This window comes from Bos grunniens, chromosome 11 (genome assembly GCF_055505025.1).
Source record: "Bos grunniens cultivar Pamir isolate PY7600 chromosome 11, Bosgru_T2T1.0, whole genome shotgun sequence".
NCBI classification, from domain to species: Eukaryota; Metazoa; Chordata; class Mammalia; order Artiodactyla; family Bovidae; genus Bos; species Bos grunniens.
In genome coordinates, this window is record NC_141175.1 from 81,471,244 (window position 1) to 81,492,495 (window position 21,252).

The window sequence follows — 21,252 nt, forward strand, 5'->3', positions numbered from 1 at the left end:
TTTCTCATACCCTTTTATGCTTGAGCTTTGTTATCCTCCTGGTACCCCCAGAAATGAGTTAATAAATATTTAACACATGTTTAAACAAAAGACAGTATTAGTTACCTATTTTCATGTTTAAAAAATACCCAAACTAAGTGACTTAAAATAATAAAAATCAGGTATTATCTCTCAGTGTTTCTACAAGTCAGAAATTTGGTATGCCTCGGTTGGATACTTCTGTCTGCAGTCTCTCATGAGGTTGTAGTCAGATGTCAGCTGGGGCTGCAGTCATCTGAAGGCTTGAATGGAGCTGGAGAAGCTCCACCTGAAGCAGTTCCCTCACATGCTGAGAAGCAAGTAGTTGCTCACCATTGCTCGCTGAGGATGTGTGACATGAGAGGAACCCTGAAGGTCACATTGGAGGCTGAGAAGGAGCAGCCAGACTGACAGGATTAAACCAAGAGGATGAGGTGGCACTCGAGCCAAGAGGATGAGGTGGCACTCGAGCCAAGAGAGAGATTTACAGAAAAGGGCAAGCAACAGTATCAAATGCAGCTGAGAGGTCAAACAACACACAGAAACCAGCCCCAAGAAGGCTAGTTCTGAGGTAGTGGTGGAACTGGAATCGGGGCTTTAGGCTGTTGGAGGGTCTATTAGAGTTGAGATGGGATGCTAGAAATGTAAGGCTGAGGGAACTCCTAGTTAGAAGAACCACAGACAAAGCTTAATATTGTGACTGAGAAACTTGAGGGCACGTTTTGTAAGACAACCCCAGTGAAGTCACATTTTGTTTCTTTTCAATCACTCTGCTCCCTTCCCCACGCTGACCTCTACCTGAACACACTGGGGCTGATTCTGAGCTTTGTCAGTCGTGGGTCAGATAAGAAAACCACTGCTCCGGGAGCTTGGCTTTTCATCTTTGCACCCCTCAAAGCAACCAGCAGTGTCTTTAAAATATTTGAGCAAAAGATCCTTTCGTTTGTTTTGCACAAGTCATCACATCCTCAGTAGAATTCTCTTGCCATCTTCTCAGAGAGCCCAGAGCCTCCTGATAATTTCCTCTCTTACTGATTCTAACTTCTTAACAGCCTTACTCAGGAAAGGCCTGGTGACTCCTCTTCCTGTCCCTATTAACTGGGCCCATGTAAGCTTGTGTCCAACAAGAATGGGAAGGGCCAGCTGGTGTCTTACTCTAAGAGATCACTCTAACCCTAGACAAAGCAAACCAGGAGAAACCTCACCTTCCAATCACTCCAGTACAGGGAAGTTAGTTCATCCCATCTCGTGGGAAAGTTCTTAGCAACAACCTGCTGGATTATGCTCAAGGCTCTCAGTGTAGGCTGAGGCCAACTTGGTTTTTACTGAAGGACTCACTAAGCTAGTGCTTCTCACACTCCAATATGCATGAGAACTACCCAGGCATCTTGTTAAAATGCAGAATCTGAGCTAGGAGTTGGAGCCTGAGATTCTGCATTTCTAAGCTCTCAGATGGTGCTGATGCTGCTGGTACTCAACCACACTAGCGAGGCTCTGGGCCAAGTCCTTTACATCCAGGAACCAGCAGAGGATCCCAGGGAGTCACAAACAAAAAGAAATTCAAATGCCCTAGAATCCAAATGCTTCCAAGAGCCATGGTTTTCATTTGAGTCTGATCCTGTGTTTTCTTTTTCAGCCTCAAGCAGCTTTAAAAGAGAATAAAGGGGCAGACAGAGCTCCTCCAGCTCAGACCTGGAGGAGAGAAACAGCTCATCCCCTCTCATTGAAAGGGGACAAGCTGGAAGGACTCATTCCAGCCAGGAGTCTGGCCCATGAAGCCAAAGGGAGAGCAAGTCAGGGCCGGACAACGGGTTCACCGAGGGTCTTGGGAAGTTCCTGTGAGGCCTCGTGCATGGCCTCCTCCAGGCCCTCTCTTGTCGCCTCCCAGGCTCAGGGAAAACCACGCTGCTGGACGCCATGTCTGGGAGGCTGCGGCGCACAGGGACCTTGCTTGGGGAGGTGTTCGTGAACGGCCAGGAGCTGCACAGGGAGCAGTTCCAGGACTGCTTCTCCTACGTCCTGCAGGTGCCCGAATCCTGGCCCGCCCACAGGAGTTGGGAGGTGGCGGGGGCGGGGGGGGGGGCGCCTTGGAAGATGCTGACAGGTCCCTCGCCGCAGAGCGACACTCTGCTGAGCAACCTCACCGTCCGCGAGACGCTGAACTACACGGCGCTCCTGGCCATCCGCCGCGGTTCCCAGAGCTTCTTCCAGAAGAAGGTGGGTGCCTCACTGTGGCCTCATACCCCCTCGTCCCTCCATTTGCCCGTTCCTCCCCATCAGTCTTCACTAAGAGTCTAGAGCTGCTCTGTCCACTATGGCTTTGGGGCACTTAATGGGGCTTCAAATGTGGCACTTGAAATGTGGCTTTAGTCATGTGGCTTTGGGAGACTTGAAACATGACTAGACCTAATTGAGATGTGCTATGAGTGTAAAATATACACCAGATTTTAGAAAATTAGTCTGGAATCACAGAGCATAAAATATCTCATTAGTAATTTTTAAAATGTTGAATATTGGTCACAGTGGTATTGTTTTGGTTGTATAGGGATAAAGAAATTATACCACTTAAAATTCATTTCTCTTGTTTATTTTCACTGTCTAAATATGGCCAGTAAAATGTTTAAATTCTGAGTGTGGCTTGCATTATATTTTTATTGGATGGTGCTGTCCTGGGAGCTCTCTATTTGAACGGATATGATTGTTTTCCTCATTCACTGCCCTGCAGTCCTGTTGAGATTTTTCTCAGCTTTCTTTGAGACATCTTGAATGTGCTTCATCTAAACTGGATTCAGCTGGTGAATTGTCAGCTCTTCCTAGGTTCCAATGTTTCCTTAAGTGGACCCAGTTTGGAAGTAGTTGTAGGTAAACTTGCAGGGACCTCACCTAAAAATATTGTCTCATTTCTGTCTGGACTGGAAACACACAGGGAACCAAGAACAGACCCGTGTACCACCTGCAGAGCAGGCACAGTTCCCTGGGAAAGAGGTTCCTGCCCATGACATCTGCCTCAGAGACTTCACCACCCTGAGGCTCAACGAGGTTCCTCCTGGGCACACACATTACATCTGTACTTCAGTGGCCAAAGCTGGTCTTTCTTCAATGCCACTGAGGCTCTGAGGGATTCTCCATCTCAGCTGAAGGGGCAGCAATCACTCCATTTTTATCAGACCCCTTTGAACCTGTTGTCAGGGAGTTACTCCTCTTGACCCAAGTGTTGGACTCTCAGACAGGGAGTGGTGAGTGGACCTAGGTCTGAATGGTGTCTGGAGTACCAGCAGGCCTGCTGTTATAATGCTGGGTCAGGAAAGGGCATTCTTCTGTTTCACAGTCAGAAGACACGCTGTCCTGGATGTCCTGGCGCATAGCTTTCACACCAGAGGAACCTTCAAGAAGAGCCATCAGCCCCACAGAGTGAGGGCTAGCCCTGTTCCTCCCTGGAACATTGGAGTGCTCAGAAGGCATTGTAAAGTTCCTGCAATTCTCCCATCTTATACTCTGTACTCTCACCCTTGGCTGACATCCATCAGACCTTGTTCACACACAGTATCTGATTTCATTCTGGCATCAGCTCTATGAAGGAGGCATTACTTCTGTCTTTAAGCTCAAGAAACTGATCCCCAAGGAGACTGAGATCCAGCACCTCAGACCGGCAGAACTGGGACACGAACCAGGTTCTCTGGCTCCGTCATGCCTCACTGGGCCCCACTGTGGTCTGAAAAGATGGAGGTTAGAGTTCATTCCACAGGGAGGTACAGGCATGTTCCCATGACTTAGCCCCCCCTGACAGTGGCAGATGAGCCCTCTGCAGGCTTGTCTCCCTGCTTTAGTATTTTTTTCTCTAAAACGGGTAGGAGAAGATCTCATTGGTATTTGAGTTGGAGAAAGGAAGTCATAAGCAGGTTCTTTTGAGATGGTGATCCATTTACATCACATATCCCAGGGAGAGAATCTGAAAAAGCCACTGAGCTTTCCATCCTGAAAATGCATATATTTGCACAAATACTCAGAAAATTCAAGGGTATCCGAAATTGGTCGATGGCAAATTCACTTCCTGTGAATGGTCCCTCTTCCTGGCACTTGCAGCCCCTAAATGTCCTTCAGAATTTCCTATCATATTATTCTCCCTGCTTGAGGGTACTTTCTGAGCAGATACAGTCTACAGGATGTAAAATCCTGACAAAGTAGTTTAGGGAGAAGGAAGTATCTATGATAAACAGAGCAGTCAGTCAGTTCAGTCACTCAGTCGTGTCCGACTCTTTGCGACCCCATGGACTGCAACATGCCAGGCTTCCCTGTCCATCACCAACTCCCAGAGCTTGCTCAAACTCATGTCCATCAAGTTGGTGATGCCACTCAACCATCTCATCATCAGTCATCCCCTTCTCCTCCTGCCTTCAATCTTTCCCAGCATCAGGGTCTTTTCCAATGAGTCAGTTCTTCGCATCAGGTGGCCCAAGTATTGGAGTTTCAGCTTCAGCATCAGTCCTTCCAGTGAATATTCAGGACTGATTTCCATTAGCATTGACTGGTTTGATCTCCTTGCAGTCCAAGGGACTCTCAAGAGTCTTCTCCAACACCGCTGTTCAAAAGATCAATTCTTCGGTGCTCAGCTTTCTTTATAGTCCAACTCTCACATCCATACATGACCACTGGAAAAACCATAGCTTTGGCTAGACAGAGCAGAAAGTGCAACAGATCCGCCTCTGTCCTCTGCGAATCCAAGCTTAAAGCCGTGATTGATGTGGGCAGACTGTGCTGCCCTTATACTTCTTGGACCACTTGAGAAGCCACATGGCTTGCTTTCAGTCCCAGCTCTGCCATTTGTTAATGCTGTGACCTTTGGCAGTCTATGGACTTTTCTTCCCTGTAATAGAGTATTGATGCATCTTTCCTGGAGCTGATACGAAGAATGAATCAGTTTATGTGAAATCACATAGCACGGAGAGGATTGATGAGCCCAATGATCCTCGTGGTCCCTTCCAAAACTCTGAGAATTATTCTGTTCTCAGTGCAGTTTGCAAAACATGGGAGAGGCTTCTAGCCAGAGACATATGAAACAGATTTAGTAAAAGTCTCCTCTCTCCATCCCTTCTGAGCCAGGAGGGGCAAGCTTTACTCCTTTCTTGCTGTTGCAGAGCAGATGAAAGTGATGCTCAGAAATTTGCCCTGGCTGGTGCACATGTAAACCCTGCCATGTCAAGTGAAACTCAGTTCCAGGATCCTTCCACTCTGATGGCAAGAAAACACCTTCTTTTTTCCAGTATAGATCATTCTGGCTTACTTACGCATTTTTAACCACCTCATTATTCCTTTGTATCTGTTTCAGATGTGTCTTGTCTTTTGGTGAAAGCTTCGTGCATTGCTCCGACTCCCTGTATCCTCTGGAACTTTGTTCCATAAGTTATTCCCTCCCTTACTCCAGTTTAGTTTGTTGTTGTTATTTTTTAATGTGGTATTTTGTTTATTTTTTCATTGTAAAAGAAACACAATCTCATTAGAGATATATGGGAACAAAACTCATTGCCTTATATATAAGTATTCTCAGTCTCTTTCTATCTGCTTTCCCCAGGGTCTAATACAGAGAAGGGTACTCAATCAAGGGGGAGCCAGAAATAGAGATTTTTGAAGGGTCTCTGGAGAAGGGATAAGCTGAGGAAGAAAAGAGGGAGAGGGAAGGAAAAGGTCAACCTTCTTGATTTGAGAGTCAGTAAAGAATTTTTTTTACTGGTTATTATTTTGAGTTGAATAAGGAGAGGGTTTCAGGGAGCTGTAGGATATAAGATAAGCAGGGTGACAAGAATTGGGAAAAAGGAATTTTTTAAAGTGTGGCTGGAGATTATAAACTAGGTCCCTTTTAAAGTCCTTGTGGCTGCAGATTATAAACTAGGTCCCTTTTGAAGTCCTTAAAGAGATTCAAATAAAGATTGGCTTTGTTTTTAATTATTTTTGATAGCTGGATTATATTTGATCCAAAACCACAGTGCAATTGGATCACATGGGACTCCAGGACTTATTTGGGTTACAGAGGAAAAGTGAGGTTTAGTTCAAACGAAATTGAATCTTTTCTTAAACATATGAAACATTTATTATAATAAAGTTTCAAAAACCAAAGATTAAAAAATTAAGCTATATCGTAACTACGCCTTTGGGAGTTTTCTTACGGGCTGGACTAACTGTAGCATCTGAAAACAGGAGTTCAACAAAATCTCCATTGCTTCCTACTGAATTTCCCTGAAACTAGTAGAAGCAGTTTTTGTTGCTCTAAGGTCTTTCAGGGAAAACAAATTCATATCATTTATTTTAATCCAATTTGTTGTTGTTTAGTTGGTAAGTCATGTCTGACTCTTTGAGATCCCATGGACTGTAGCTTACCAGGCTTCTCTGTCCATGGGATTTCCAAGGCAAGGATACTGGAGTGGGTTGCCATTTCCTTCTCCAGGGGATCTTCCCAACTCAGGGATTGAACCCATGTCTCCTGCTTGGCAGGTGAATTCTTTACCAATGAGCCACCAGGGAAACCCATTGTGATTTAAACCAAATTGGATTCTTCTGTATTACGGGTGCTTTTCCTAGGATGTGGTGAGTCTAAAAGTGGCCCAAGCACTCAAGAGAAGTGTGTTGCCTCTCCCCTGCCATCTTCAGCCTATGAATTGGAACAGCAACCCAGCAGTGACCAGCCTTCCTGGACATTGTGTCTTACAGGTGGAGGCAGTCATGACGGAGCTGAGTTTGAGCCACGTGGCAGATCAACTGATTGGCAACTACAGCTTTGGGGGAATTTCCCATGGTGAGAGGCGCCGAGTCTCCATTGCAGCCCAGCTCCTCCAGGATCCCAGTAAGTGGGACCCAGAACTGCTACTGGCTGCTGCCTGGCATCTTTCACATGTCTACAGACATTTTCAGCCCTTTCTTCACAAGTTTCCATTTGGAAAGTGGGTTGTGTTGAACTGAAGCCACTGAGGTTTTTCAAAGTGGGGAGCCAGTTTCTTTGGAAATGCTATATATTTCCTAAGGTGATTCCATCATCCAAGTATAAAACAGCTCATAGACTTGGAAGCACTGCTTCTGTGTTGATGTTCAGTTAAGGTCTTCCTTGAATATGGACCCTGCCCTATCCATCCTCGCTTCTTACTAGGGTAGTGCCACTCTGTCTGCTCTGGAGAGGCAGTGAGTTTGGGTATGACTAGAAGTATTTATGAAATGGTAGGAATTAAAATAGAACTTTGAGTGATATATGAGAAAGTATGTATACTGGAGGAAGGGCCACCAAGATGAGGTGGCCATCTTTCCTTCCTGCCTTGGTCATTTTCCCCAATACCTGGGGAAACTGTCACTTCTGTGCACTTGGAAGAAGACATAATAGATCTGCATACTTTCTTTGCATTGGGGTAGATCAAGACTGCCTGCTCTTCAGAGCAAATAAGAGGGATGTTCTTAAGAGCCCCCATACTTCTTGGGTAGAAATAAGCTACAGTTAAACCCTCTAAAGAACTCAAATCCCTGCCCCATCTTGGACTTTGTTTCGTGGGTCAGAGTTTTTTTGCAGTGCGAAAACCCAGTTGGTATTGGAAAGTGCAGAGTCGGACACGACTGAAGTGACTTAGCAGCAGCAGACATGAAGTGAGATTGTGTCTTTTTTAAAATTTATTTTATTCAAATATAGTTGCTTTACAATGTTAATTTATGCTGTACCTCAAAATGGTTCAGTATTACATATATACATTCTTCTTTGTATTCTTTTCCATTATGATTTATCACAGGATATTGAATACAGTTCCCTGTATTATACAGGTGGACCTTGTTTATCCATGCTATATATAATACTTTGCATCTGCTAATCCCAAATTCCCAATCCATCCCTTCCTACATCCCTCCCCCCTTGGCAACCACCAGTCTGTTCTCTGTATCTGTGGGTCTGTTTCGTAGATTAATGCATTTGTGTCATATTTTAGATTCCACGTATAAGTGCTACCGCATAGTATCTGTCTTCCTCTGACTGACTTTACTTACTATAATTTTGAGATTTTGTTCTTTTAACCAGCCTCTTCTCAGCCTTTCAGAGAAGGCAATGGTACCCCACTCCAGTACTCTTGCCTGGAAAATCCCATGGACGGAGGAGCCTGGTGGGCTGCAGTCTATAGGGTCGCTAAAAGTCAGACACGACTGAGCGACTTCCCTTTCACTTTTCGCTTTCATGCACTGGAGAAGGAAATGGCAACCCACTCCAGTGTTATTGCCTGGAGAATCAAGGGGAGCCTGGTGGGCTGCCGTCTATGGTTTCTGGGGTACCCTAACCTCAGATGGAGCCAAAATGGTCCATAGTACCATGTGAGAGGACTGATCTGGTTGCTGCCTTGTCCCTGCAAGGATTGAGGCTGAAATGTGCTCAGGAGTTGGGAGCTGGGCCCTCCCAGATCAGTTGTTTTCTCTTGGGCTCTGGCTGCATTTGTTTGGATGGGACAAGACAGCTCAGTAAGAAACTATTCAACTTTCTGAATCTAGAGCACAGAATGCAGGCTTGGCAGTGACTCAGATGCTTGGCCTTTCTTTGCCTGCAGAGGTCATGCTGTTTGATGAGCCAACCACAGGTCTGGACTGCATGACTGCAAATCAGATCGTCGTCCTCCTAGCAGAGCTGGCTCGCAGGGACCGCATTGTGATCCTCACCATCCACCAGCCCCGCTCTGAGCTCTTCCAGGTGAGGGCGATGTCTCGTTCCAGCTCAACTCGTCAGGGGTGGGTATATGTGTGCTGGGCTGAGATCTACCTGCATGCGTGTGTGCTAAGTCACTTCAGTCGTGTCCGACTCTTTGCAATCCCATGGACTGTAGCCCGCCAGGCTCCTCTGTCCATGGGATTCTCCAGGCAAGTATACTGGAGTGTGTTGCTGTTCCCTCCTCCAGGAGATCTTCCCAACCCAGGGATCGAACCTGTGTCTCTTACATCTACCTTCATTGGCAGGCAGGTTCTTTACCACTAGCAGGGATCTAACTAAACCAGAGCAACTGAAGCCAATAGCTCTGGATTTGGGAAGGGCAGAGGTTGGCACCTACCATAAGGTGCTGAAACAACTACCATGTTCCAGACACTTCTATGCACTAGCTCATTTAATCCACACCACAACCCTTTGAGGTGGATACCAGTATTTTCACTTTACAGAGGGAAAGAGTGAGACTTAGAAATGATACATAATGGAGCCAACATCACAGTTAATAAAAAGCTGGAACTGGCCTTCGTGTTCTACTAATAGTTGGCTTTCAAGTCTGTGTTTTTCCTCTAAATCATACAGATTTCCTATCCAAAAATCTCACCTTAATCTCTCAGGATCCTTTTAGGGAGCTCTTATTTGACTTTTATAGATGAAGATCTGAGATTTAAAAAAAAACTTTGTCCAAGGTCTCTCACTTAGGGGCACGGTTGGGACTCAAACCCTGGTTGTCTGGCCAGGTCCATGAATTGCTTTCTATCCTAGACATGATGCTGGGTGCAAGCTGGGAGGCTGCAGGATCCACAGTGGCAAGCCAGGCTGGAAAGAGTAGGGATGCATTTTGAGTGGCTCCGATGGCCGCAGTAAGAGTACTCATGAATGGCTGAGACACTCAGAGGACTGACTGCTTGAGGCTTGTTTTCCATAAGGATGAAGTTACCTGATTACACACTGAGACTGTCTGTCGTTCAATCAGCTCTTTGACAAAATCGCCATCCTGAGCTGCGGAGAGCTGGTTTTCTGTGGGACACCGGTGGAAATGCTTGATTTCTTCAGTGGCTGTGGTTACCCTTGTCCTGAACATTCAAACCCTTTTGATTTTTATAGTAAGTTTTTCTTTCACATTCCTGATCATAAATGTTTTTAAAACCTTCTCATCTCATCTTCCTGCTTAAATGACACCTGTACAAGTGGATTTTATTTCTGCTTTTGTTCTGGCATTTTTACTCTTCAAAATATTAATTTGGTCGAGTCAATTAACTTGCCATAGATGACCTGTCAGAATGAGGTGGGGGATCTCTCTTGAAATGGTGCCCTTCTACTTGATCAAAGGAAAACTAACTGAACATCTGGATTCTCCCAGACAGGCCTATGGGGATCCTCATGGCCCTGCTGATAGCTTTAAAATATTGAAAAAGATTTTTATAGATGGGCATTAACAACAGGTATTATTTTGATGAGATTAAGTATTATGGCTAGAACTCCTAAATCAATGATGAAACATGCATTAGCCATTATGTATATATATGCATTTAAAAGCACGTGTTTTTTTGTGTGGCAAAAAAATTTCAGTGGACCTGACATCAGTGGATACCCAAAGCAAAGAACGAGAAATAGAAACCTACAGAAGAGTCCAGATGATTGAAGTTGCCTACAGAGAATCAGCAATGTATCACAAAACCATGGAGGCTATTGAAAGAACAAAACATCTGAAAACATTACCAAAGATTCCTTTCAAAACCAGAGATTCTCCTGGAGCCCTCTCTAAACTGTGTGTTCTCTTGAGGTAAGAGCCTCACCCTGTTTCAGATGGGTAGACATCCACCCGTAAAAGAAAAGCAATTGAAACAGAGTTGTTTGGCTTTCAGGAGAGTGATGAGAAACTTACTGAGAAATAAGCTGGCGGTGACGATGCGTCTTACTCAGAATCTGATCATGGGTCTATTCGTCATTTTCTTCCTTCTACGACTGGGGAAGGATGTGCTGAAGGGTGCCGTCCAGGATCGTGTGGGTCTCCTGTACCAGTTTGTGGGTGCCATGCCGTACACAGGCATGCTCAATGCTGTGACCCTGTGTGAGTGCCTTGCCCAGGAGGCGTGCCCCCAGAGTGCGCGTGGGGGCTTCTCTCTCCCTGAATATCTCCTTTCTCCAGCTGACATCTTGCGAGACTGCACCAACATAAGGGTATTCCTCTGAGCTCAACCTGGCCCTCTCCAGGTTCTTTCTCTGGGAAAAGGTAACTTGTGAATTGCTAACACCTCAGTGAGAATTAGGTCACCATGTGGATCTCCTTGAGGGTCTCTGAGGATCCAGGTGAAACAGGAAGTTATGAGGAGTTGATGGGGCACCTGATGGTGGTGGTTTTAGGTCAGCCCTGGTATCCAATCTTAGCCATGAGGAAGCGCAGCTCACCGGGGCCAGGATGCCTGGCCAACTTTGCACTGTTAACGTGCTTTATGGAGCCTAATTTAGGACAGCCAGCATATAGTTTTCAAACTCAGTGGGAGTCCAGAAGCAATACCTAGGTTCTTGATGTTCTGTGCCAAGGCCCTGCACAAAAAGAGGACACAGTGCCTCACGTCACTCATTAGTGTCTCTTTTGCATGTGTATTTTTGAATTGGTGACACCCCTCCTCTACTTTAGAGACACGGAAATAAATGATCCTACTGTAATCCTACTATAGTTCGCATAGAATGTATGTTTCAGGGGGAGAGGGGTGTCCATAGCTCTATGGATGGCAGTCCCTTCTCTCCATCACTGGGGGGCCCCAGCTGGTCCTCACCACCCAGTGCTGATAGACCTCAAGTTCAGCCTGGGCTAGCACCGTCCCCTGCCCTTCCACGCCCCCTCCACCAGCTGTGTGGTGACCGGCTCTTCTGAAACCTGCCTTCTGTGCCCAGTTCCTGTGCTGCGTGCCGTCAGTGACCAGGAGAGCCAGGATGGCCTGTACCACAAGTGGCAGATGCTACTGGCCTACATGCTGCACGTGCTTCCCTTCAGCGTCACTGCCACCCTCGTATGCTGCAGTGTGTGCTACTGGTAAGGAAGAGGGTGTCCCGAGGCCTTCGGTTCTCCCAGGTCATGCCTCCCGTGGCCAGTGGGACCAGTGGAGCGGGAGGCCAGGGATAAACCGCTCTCCGCCCTGGAGGGTCTGTCTTTGCCCACCAAAGTCTTGTACAACGTTCCGTCCTTCAGGGCAAATACAAGAACCCCACTGGGGCCACATGGGATCTGAGAGCAGACCAGTAAGACTACACATACCAGGGAATAGCCTGTCCCACATTCACTGACCCAAGCAGAGGGCTTGGGAGTAGCTGGGACCAGGCTGCCCAGGCCGCTGTGAGCTGGAGCAGCAATGCTGCCTGAGATTTCAGTGATAGACCTGGGGCATTGCAGTTGGTTGGGGGTGATGGGGGCTTGAGGAATCAAGAGTGACTATGGGAAGAGGGCTTCGAAAAACCATGAAGCATCCCTGATGCTTTTGATGGATGGTTTGTAGATGATGCTTTTTATTTCATAGAACTTTTAACAGATGTAATCTGAAAGTATGTAGAGAGTCATTTGTTGATTTGGTGTGACAGAGAGATGTATCTTCCTTAATCCCTGTGGCTTTCCCCTAAGATGGGGGAATCACGTGGTATTCTGTGACTCCAGCAGTGAAAGGTGCTCAGCTTGTCATCCCAAGAGAGGGCTTCAGGCGGTCCTGGAGACATTGTCTTTCTTCAGGCCGCTGCATTCCTGTGCTGTGCTCCTATTAGTAGAGACACCCATGATATGCCATGTGAATAATTACTATGAATCAAGTGAAATACAGGTAGAAGGTAAGCAACAGCCTGGTTAGTTTGAGCTCTAAGATGAGGAGTTGAAAAGGCTTGCTGCAGGCTCTTAGATGTCGGTGTCAACCTGGGGGTGGACAGAGGCAAAACTGCTGGTTCTGGTGAGCAGGAGGGTAGACTCTCACGGCCAGGGTGTGGCAGGGACCTCGTGGCCCTCCTTGCTGGTCCTGATGAGGCCTCTTTATCCTCTGACACTCAGGAACACGCTGAATCTCTGATCTGTGATGTAAACTACAGGCCCAACCCATGTGTGCATCCTCAGTCACGTCTGACTCTTTGTGGGGACTGAAAGCTGGAGTTTTTTTGACTCTTAGCAGCATATCAGACCTGAACTCACTCAGTAGCAAAATCTGATCGGAACCAACATAAGGTTCTTTGTACTTTCCTAACAGTAACACTTCTGTTTCCTGGAAATACTAATGTGCTTGAATGCAGTTGAAGTCCTGAATCCCACTTTGGCAAGCATGGTCTATGCAGTATGATACCTTCTGCAAATCTGTAAATTGCTGCATTCCAAAACACATCTGCCCCTAAAGTGTTTCAGATGATGGATTGTGGACATAAGCAAATCTCCACATGACTTTAATTCAAGAAAACGTAAGATTAATATAAGCAATATTAATAAAATATTATTATTATAAAAAAAACACTGTGTTGAGGCATATAATGACAATAATGATGACTAACATATTGAGTGCTTGCTTTTATGTCGGGCACTAAGAGGTTTAAATATATCATTTCATGTAATCCTGGTCACCATTCTGTAAAGATGGCATTATTCATTATTTTTGTTTGAAGACTAGGAAGCTGAGGCACCAATGGGATATGTCTCTTCCCCATCCTTATCCCAGGGAATTACCCGAAGGAGAACAAGGGTCCATTTGGTTGGGCAGGAAGAGGGCCTCTTGGAGGCTTTATAAAGGAGAACTGGAGAGATGAGCAACATTTGAACAGATGGAAAAGGAGCAAGGGTATTCCAGGGGAAGAGAGAGAAGGAACATAAGTTTAGAAGCAAAACACACGAGACCTTTTCAGAGAAAAGGTTCAGTTGTGCTGTGGGGAAAGGAGAGTTGGAAGGAGTAGTGGAAAATATGACTGATGGCCCTGGAGCCTGGTAGGCGAGGTGCTGAATGCCAGGCTAAGGGGCTGAGGCGGATTAGATATTGGGACATAGTGGAGGATTTCAAACCTCAGGGAGTGACTCATATCTGTTTGACTCGGGAGGGCGAGGTCCACATCACTTTGGTTGCAGACTGGAGTTAGGGCAGGACACTGGCCAGCCCAGTGAGGAGCCGTGGCAACTGTTTGGGAAGGGCAGAAGCCCTGGTAAAGACAGTATCAGTGGCAACAGAAAGTGGGGGGGATCACTTTGAGATGTTGGGAAAGTAGAATTGAATGAACTCAAATGAAATGGATTTGTTGAGGGGTAAATAAAATCACGGATGATGCCTGCATTTTCAGCCTGGGACCATGGGAAGGTGACAGCCTCCTTATCGAGTTTGCAGGAAAGAGAACTGATTTGGTTTTGAACACATTGCATTTGAGATGCTACAAGACACCCAACTGGAGATGTCAGTCTGAGGTTTGGGTGACAGGTTGGTGTAGAAAAAAATAAAGGCAAGAGGAGTAAGAGTCAAGACCTGGAAATGGATTCTTTATGAGAGAATGTTAGAAAGGGAGGAAGCAGTCTGAGTATAATATCTTAAGAGGAACATTCAGAGAGTGGAAGAGGCAAGTGACTCAGTGAGAGAGGCAGAGAGGTGGTCAGAGGTGGAAGGAGAAGCAGGATCAGGCAGCATCAGAGACACCAAGAGAGGAGAGAGTTTCAAGGGCATATAATAAACCTGTCAGTGCTGCAGATGTTCAAGGAGATGTATCAAAAGATTAAGGAGGTATTGGTGCTCTTCCAAAAAAGAGCTTTAGCAGAGTGGTGGGGGTGCAAGGCAGGTTTACAAGGGAAGGAGTGAGACGGAAGGAGATGCTGTTTGAGAAGCTTGGTGGTATAGAATAGAATGAAGAGGGGGAAGTTGCTTAAAAGGTTAGCAGACTCAAGGAATGGTTATTTTATGACATGTTAAGTAAGACCATTGAGAAAAAACACTAGATTGAGAGTAGATGAAACTATAGAAAAATTGGATAGTTCACAGATCGTTTCCAGATTAGACCAGAGACAGGGAAATCAGGTTAACATAGAACAGTTTTAAGTAACAAGTAACATTTAAATACAAGACCTGGTGAGTGATCAAGATTAAATGGGTGGAGTCACTGGAATTGATCAGCTTACCTAATTAGGAGGCACTGGTGTTGATGAATTATCAAGATTAAAGACCTTGAGGATAATAATGATGGACAGGAGTGTAAAACTGACCCTGGTCCAGAAGCTCTGAAAGTATGAAAGGTGAGACGATGCCTTAAAAGTCACAGAGGACTGCACTGGGGCAGAGAAGTGATAGCATAAGCAAAGTTCGTGATTTGTCTAGGAGGAAAGGCAGATGACCTTGATGAGTGGTAGGGAGGGGTGGATGTTAAGACAGGCTAACTCCTCCTCCTTACTTTACAAACGGAAGAAAGAGCAGCCATGTCTGAGGGCTGTGGAGCACATGCTGTCACCAGGGAAATGTTATTTGGTGAAAGGAATATAAGGGGTTATAAGGGTAGCTTGTTTACAAGAACATGAAGGTCGAATCAGTGGAAGGGTTTGGTAGAATAAGACAAGAATGGAATGGAACGGGCCTGGGGAGGGCTAATTCCCTCCCCAGAAAAGCGGAGAAGGATTCTCATACTGGCAATAACCCCAGGATATAGGAATGAGGCGCCCAGAAGGAGGGGCTGAGAACCAGGTTTTGTGTGTCCTTGGCATTAGGGCGGGAGCAGTGCTGGCCAGGCGGAATGTGGCTGCTTATGGAGAAGCCTGGACACCTCAGCCCTACTTACTGCAGCGAGTTGTGACCATCCTCTAAGTGTTGGTATTTTTCTGGGAGAGCGGAGGAGCTGTAAAAAAGGAAAACAGGGCTCAGTTGACTTGGGGCCAACAGAACAGTTCTCAGGACAAAATGGCCTCAAATGCTGTGTTCCAAAAAGGCCTTTCAAAGGTGGGGTTTGGCTTGCCCTGTAGACTCTTCCCACCCACTAACTACCATGGATTTATTCCTAGAAGGCAACTGTGCAGTTTTTCTTATAACCCTCGGAGAGGAACTAAAGACCTTATGTTTTTCCAGGACTCTGGCCTTATACCCCGAGGCTGCCAGATTTGCATATTTCTCTGTTGCTCTCTTGGCCCCCCACTTAATTGGTGAATTTCTAAGCCTTGTGCTACTTGGCGTGATCCAAAACCCAAATGTGGTCAACAGCGTGGTGGCCCTGCTCTCCATTGCTGGGGTGCTTATGGGCTCTGGCTTCGTGAGGTAAGACCTAACAATACCAACCGATTTAGACTGGTGTAGTTTGATGTTAATGATCACCTAATGATGATGATTGTAAGGCATTCCAGAGGAGCGTGGTGATACTCTATCACCTCACAGTCCAGAGTGTTTATAGCGCTTACTAATCAATATTGCTTAGACTCTGAACTGTTTACAGTTTATTCAATAAAACGTCTTCAGAGTGAGATTCAGGAAATGATGATTTAGGTGTGTTATCAATATGATTCATATGTCATAAGACATTACAGCAAAAGGAGAAAAACCAAGCTATGCTCCAGAAGCACAGTCTATTACAGGCTAACTAGTATGCATTTAGTCCATTTCTTCCCCTGGCACTGTTGAGTTTCTAGTCCAGCTCTCAATTCCCAGGTATTTCAAGGAAGTTAGAATAGTCAGATAAGAAAAGAGGTAAGAGAAAGTAAGAGACTGCTGAAGAAAGTATCAGGACCAGAAGGACATGCGCCAAATGTTAACAGTAATTATCTCTGGGTGACATTCATTTTAATTTTTCTTTGTATTTTTCTCTCTTTTGTGAACTTTCTATAATGGACAGCATTATTTTATAACCAGGAAAAAATATACTTGCACACATACATATGTTTTAAAAAAGTAGTAGTAAGAAGGGTGGAAAATTTTAGGAGGGTGAAAGTGGTTCCTGGTGGGTGATGTGAGTTGGATCTAGCAAGCAAACTATGGGTCCCTGAGAAAAATGTGAAGACGGCTATTTCTTTGACTTAAAAACCAATCAAATAAGCTACTGAGCAGCTATTACATGTAATCATATTTCTTTGTTTACTTATTTAACTCAGAGCAATCGATGTTCAGGTAAGAAAACTAAGCTCAGACTTGACTTTGTTCTGCTCACACTGTAAAAAGCCTCTCAGGAAGCATGTGGCTCCCTGAAGTCAGTCTTCCTCCAACCATTCAGCTGCCAAGTGACCATTGGCAAGTCGCTTTTCCATCTTAATTAGTTTCGTTTATAAGATAGAGATAATGATCTCAGCCCCCTCTGTCTCAAGGGAACATGAGACTCATGAGGTCATCGGTGTGGAAACACTTCATGAACTGTAGTGACTTATAAAAGGTGAGATACCATTAAGCAAAGTGAGCTAGGTTTTGGCCAGTTAAGGAGATATTTTTGTGCAGTGACACCATGACATTATATTTGCCTATGTGGCTTAAGTGGCTTGTTCGCATCTATGAAAAATGCACAGGATCCAGTTACCCCAATGGCATGAAATCAAGCCCGCAGGTTACAGACCCAACCTTCAGCAGCATTTCCTCTTTCTTATTTGAATCGTTATGTGTTTGGTTTATAGGAAGAGGGAGGGAGGCAGTGGCCAACATTACCAAAATGCTCTTGGGTTCTTTGCAAAACCTCAATATCCCAAGGCCTCACCTGGGTTCCACTCCCATCATTGGGGTAAAACTACTCCTGAAGGCCACATCAACGTCTTAGTCATCGAGTTTATATTTTTCCTTCAACTCATCTTTCCTGACTGACTGCCTACAACATTTGCACTTTTGGCTCCCTCTTCCTTTAAACTCAAGTGGAAAGAGCTTTGTTTTTCTTAACAAAAGAATGCAGGTTCTTTGGGGAAAAAATATACACAATGTAGAAACATACTAAGTAAGTTATTTACCTGAAGTATCACAGCCCAGAGTTAAATTTTGTTGTGTATTTTGCTAGACTCTTATGTAATCTTTAATTAAAATAAGCTCATACTGTTGTGAAAGAGTAAGGTATGCATGCTTTTTTCCCCTGTGTGGAAGGTCCCACGTCAATCAATTTGGGTCTATGGTTCCTCCCCCTTGGACATATTGTGAGGACTTCTGTGTCACTGCCTGGTTTTCCTCCTGTGTCTTTCACTGATCGATTTGTCCCCCTCTGCGCCTGCACAAAGCCTGCCTGCCGTTGCCTTGGCACAGGACAAGCGGTCTCTGACAGGCCCCTTTATTAGGTCTCACTGCTCATGTTGCAGTCTTCCTCAGATACACTGTCAGCATCTTGAGAGAAGCGTTACAGCTTCTCTCAGTGTCTGGCCCAAGGCCTTTAACCAATTAGGTTTGCAAAAAATATTTGGACTGAGTAAATAAATGAATGACTACTCTCTTCTAGGACTTACCTGTACACTGGATCGGTGACCAGATCACACTGGTTTTCTTCCCCGCTGTCAAGTCCCAAATGCATGTGGGGCCTTTGTGTTTGCCCTGTGGGGTGCAGTACAGGACAGAGACACGTGGTTCCTGCCTCCTCACACTCCAGCCAGCTGGGCAGCCGTCTTCTCCTGTCTTCTTCATCCTGTCCCAGGCCTTTGTCATCTCATCCTTGAACTTCCGCTGTAGCCTGCTCCCTTTATTGCTGTTCCTCCTGTGTCCTTATTCTGGTCCATCCTACTTGCTGGTGCCGCATTAATACTCTTAAAACACTGATTGACATGTGATCGTTTTCATGGTCCTTCAACGGCAAGCCCCTACAAGGCCCTGAAAACAGCTGGTCATGGCTGCCGTTCTCAACTCGCCTCCCACTGCTCCCAGATCAGACCCTCCACTCGAGCCTTTCTAGCCCAGTCGCACAGGCCTGTGCTCACACTGTTCTGCTGCCCTAGGGTTCTTCCTTTTCCCCAGACTCCCATCTATCCTTTCCAATCAGCTGCCTCTCAATGTGGCTAAGTCAATTTCATGCCTCAGAACATTGTCAATATCTGAAAGTCATGGAGTTTGGGGATCACTTGGTGAAACCGTAAATACTAAATACAAGAATATCATGGACACTTGGTACTATTTTTTTATACTTTCTAAGCACAAATGGTTCACTGCTGTGTATTTTTATAGTCTTAAGGCTATAGAATCTCTGTCTCCCAACTCCATTATGAATCCTTAGGGGTAGGTACTTCTTTTGGATTCCTTCAGATCAGATCAGTCGCTCAGTCGTGTCCGACTCTTTGCGACCCCATGAATCACAGCACGCCAGGCCTCCCTGTCCATCACCAACTCCCGGAGTTCACCCAGACTCACGTCCATCGAGTCAGTGATGCCATCCAGCCATCTCATCCTCTGTCATCCCCTTCTCCTCCTGCCCCCAATCCCTCCCAGCATCAGAGTCTTTTCCAATGAGTCAACTCTTTGCATGAGGTGGCCAAAGTACTGGAGTTTCAGCTTTAGCATCATTCCTTCCAAAGAAATCCCAGGGCTGATCTCCTACAGAATGGACTGGTTGGATCTCCTTGCAGTCCAAGGGACTCTCAAGAGTCTTCTCCAACACCACAGTTCAAAAGCATCAATTCTTCGGCGCTCAGCCTTCTTCACAGTCCAACTCTCACATCCATACATGACCACAGGAAAAACAATAGCCTTGACTAGACAGACCTTTGTTGGCAAAGTAATGTCTCTGCTTTTGAATATGCCATCTAGGTTGGTCATAACTTTCCTTCCAAGGAGTAAGTGTCTTTTAATTTCATGGCTGCAGTCACCATCTGCAGTGATTTTGGAGCCCAGAAAAATAAAGTCTGACACTGTTTCCACTGTTTCCCCATCTATTTCCCATGAAGTGGTGGGACCGGATGCCATGATCTTCGTTTTCTGAATGTTGAGCTTTAAGCCAACTTTTTCACTCTCCACTTTCACTTTCATCAAGAGGCTCTTGAGTTCCTCTTCACTTTCTGCCATAAGGGTGGTGTCATCTGCATATCTGAGGCTATTGATATTTCTCCTGGCAATCTTGATTCCAGCTTGTGTTTCTTCCAGTCCAGTGTTTCTCATGATGTACTCTGCATCTAAGTTAAATAAACAGGGTGACGATATACAGCCTTGACAAACTCCTTTTCCTATTTGGAACCACTCTGTTCCATGTCCAGTTCTAACTGTTGCTTCCTGACCTGCATACAAATTTCTCAAGAGGCAGATCAGGTGGTCTGGTATTCCCATCTCTTTCAGAATTTTCCACAGTTTATTGTGATCCACACAGTCAAAGGCTTTGGCATAGTCAATAAAGCAGAAATAGATGTTTTTCTGGAACTCTCTTGCTTTTTCTATGACCCAGCGGATGTTGGCAATTTGATCTCTGGTTCCTCTGCCTTTTCTAAAACCAGCTTGAACATCTGGAAGTTCACAGTTCACATATTGCTAAAGCCTGGGTTGGAGAATTTTGAGCATTGCTTTGCTAGTGTGTGAGATGACTGCAAATTGTGTGGTAGTTTGAGCATTCTTTGGCATTGCCTTTCTTTGGGATTGGAATGAAAACTGACCTTTCCCAGTCCTGTGGCCACTGCTGAGTTTTCCAAATGTGCTGGCATATTGAGTGCAGCACTTTCACAGCATCATCTTACAGGATTTGGAATAGCTCAACTGGAATTCCATCACCTCCACTAGCTTTGTTCGTAGTGATGCTTTCTAAGGCCCACTTGACTTCACATTCCAGGATGTCTGGCTCTAGGTCAGTGATCACCATTGTGATTATCTGGGTCATGAAGATCTTTTTTGTACAGTTCTTCTGTGTATTCTTGCCATCTCTTCTTAATATCTTCTGCTTCTGTTAGGTCCATACCATTTCTGTCCTTTATCGAGCTCATCTTTGCATGAAATGTTCCTTTGGTATCTCTGATTTTCTTGAAGAGATCTCTAGTCTTTCCCATTCTGTTGTTTTCCTCTATTTCTTTGCATTGATCGCTGAAGAAGGCTTTCTTATCTCTTCTTGCTATTCTTTGGAATTCTGCATTCAGATGTTTATATCTTTCCTTTTCTCCTTTGCTTTTCGCTTCTCTTCTTTTCACAGCTATTTGTAAGGCCTCCCCAGACAGCCATTTTGCTTTTTTGCATTTCTTTTCTATGGGAATGGTCTTGATCCCTGTCTCCTGTACAATGTCAGGAACCTCATTCCATAGTTCATCAGGCACTCTATCTATCAGATCTAGGCCCTTAAATCTATTTCTCACTTCCACTGTATAATCATAAGGGATTTGATTTTTAAGCACCCTGAATTAGTGCCTTGCAAACAGAAAGAATTTAATACATATTTGTTGACTGATAGAAGCTATAGAGTGAACCGAGAAGGGCACAAGGCCGGCATGAGGTTTCTCCTGAAACAGGTTTCACAATGAGTGTCTGCTGGTTCTCTCCATCCCTTGGGTTACGGTTCAGTTCTCACTTCATACTCTAGCATGCTCAAATCTATTTAATCACAAACATCCTCCTCTAATGTGATGCGTTATTTTCTTTTATGTTTATATCAATGGTGCCTAACAGTAACATTAAATACCAGTCCATCAT

At 45.2% G+C, this 21,252-nt stretch overlaps 1 protein-coding gene across 10 annotated transcripts in view; it reads left to right on the forward strand.

Moving 5' to 3' along the window:
• ABCG5 (ATP binding cassette subfamily G member 5) overlaps window positions 1-21,252 on the forward strand; it is a 42,611-nt gene that overhangs the window by 19,586 nt on the left and 1,773 nt on the right. For 9 of the 10 annotated variants that reach the window (XM_086327216.1, XM_086327214.1, XM_086327210.1 and 6 more), the window contains 9 exons: window positions 1,907-2,043; window positions 2,137-2,235; window positions 6,721-6,853; window positions 8,577-8,716; window positions 9,702-9,831; window positions 10,298-10,511; window positions 10,594-10,799; window positions 11,627-11,765; window positions 15,781-15,966. In XM_086327216.1, coding sequence (XP_086183342.1) covers window positions 1,907-2,043; window positions 2,137-2,235; window positions 6,721-6,853; window positions 8,577-8,716; window positions 9,702-9,831; window positions 10,298-10,511; window positions 10,594-10,799; window positions 11,627-11,765; window positions 15,781-15,966 — 1,384 coding nt within the window. The remainder of the gene's footprint in view (window positions 1-1,906; window positions 2,044-2,136; window positions 2,236-6,720; window positions 6,854-8,576; window positions 8,717-9,701; window positions 9,832-10,297; window positions 10,512-10,593; window positions 10,800-11,626; window positions 11,766-15,780; window positions 15,967-21,252) is intronic. The other variant, XR_015137048.1, reaches the window with a different exon arrangement.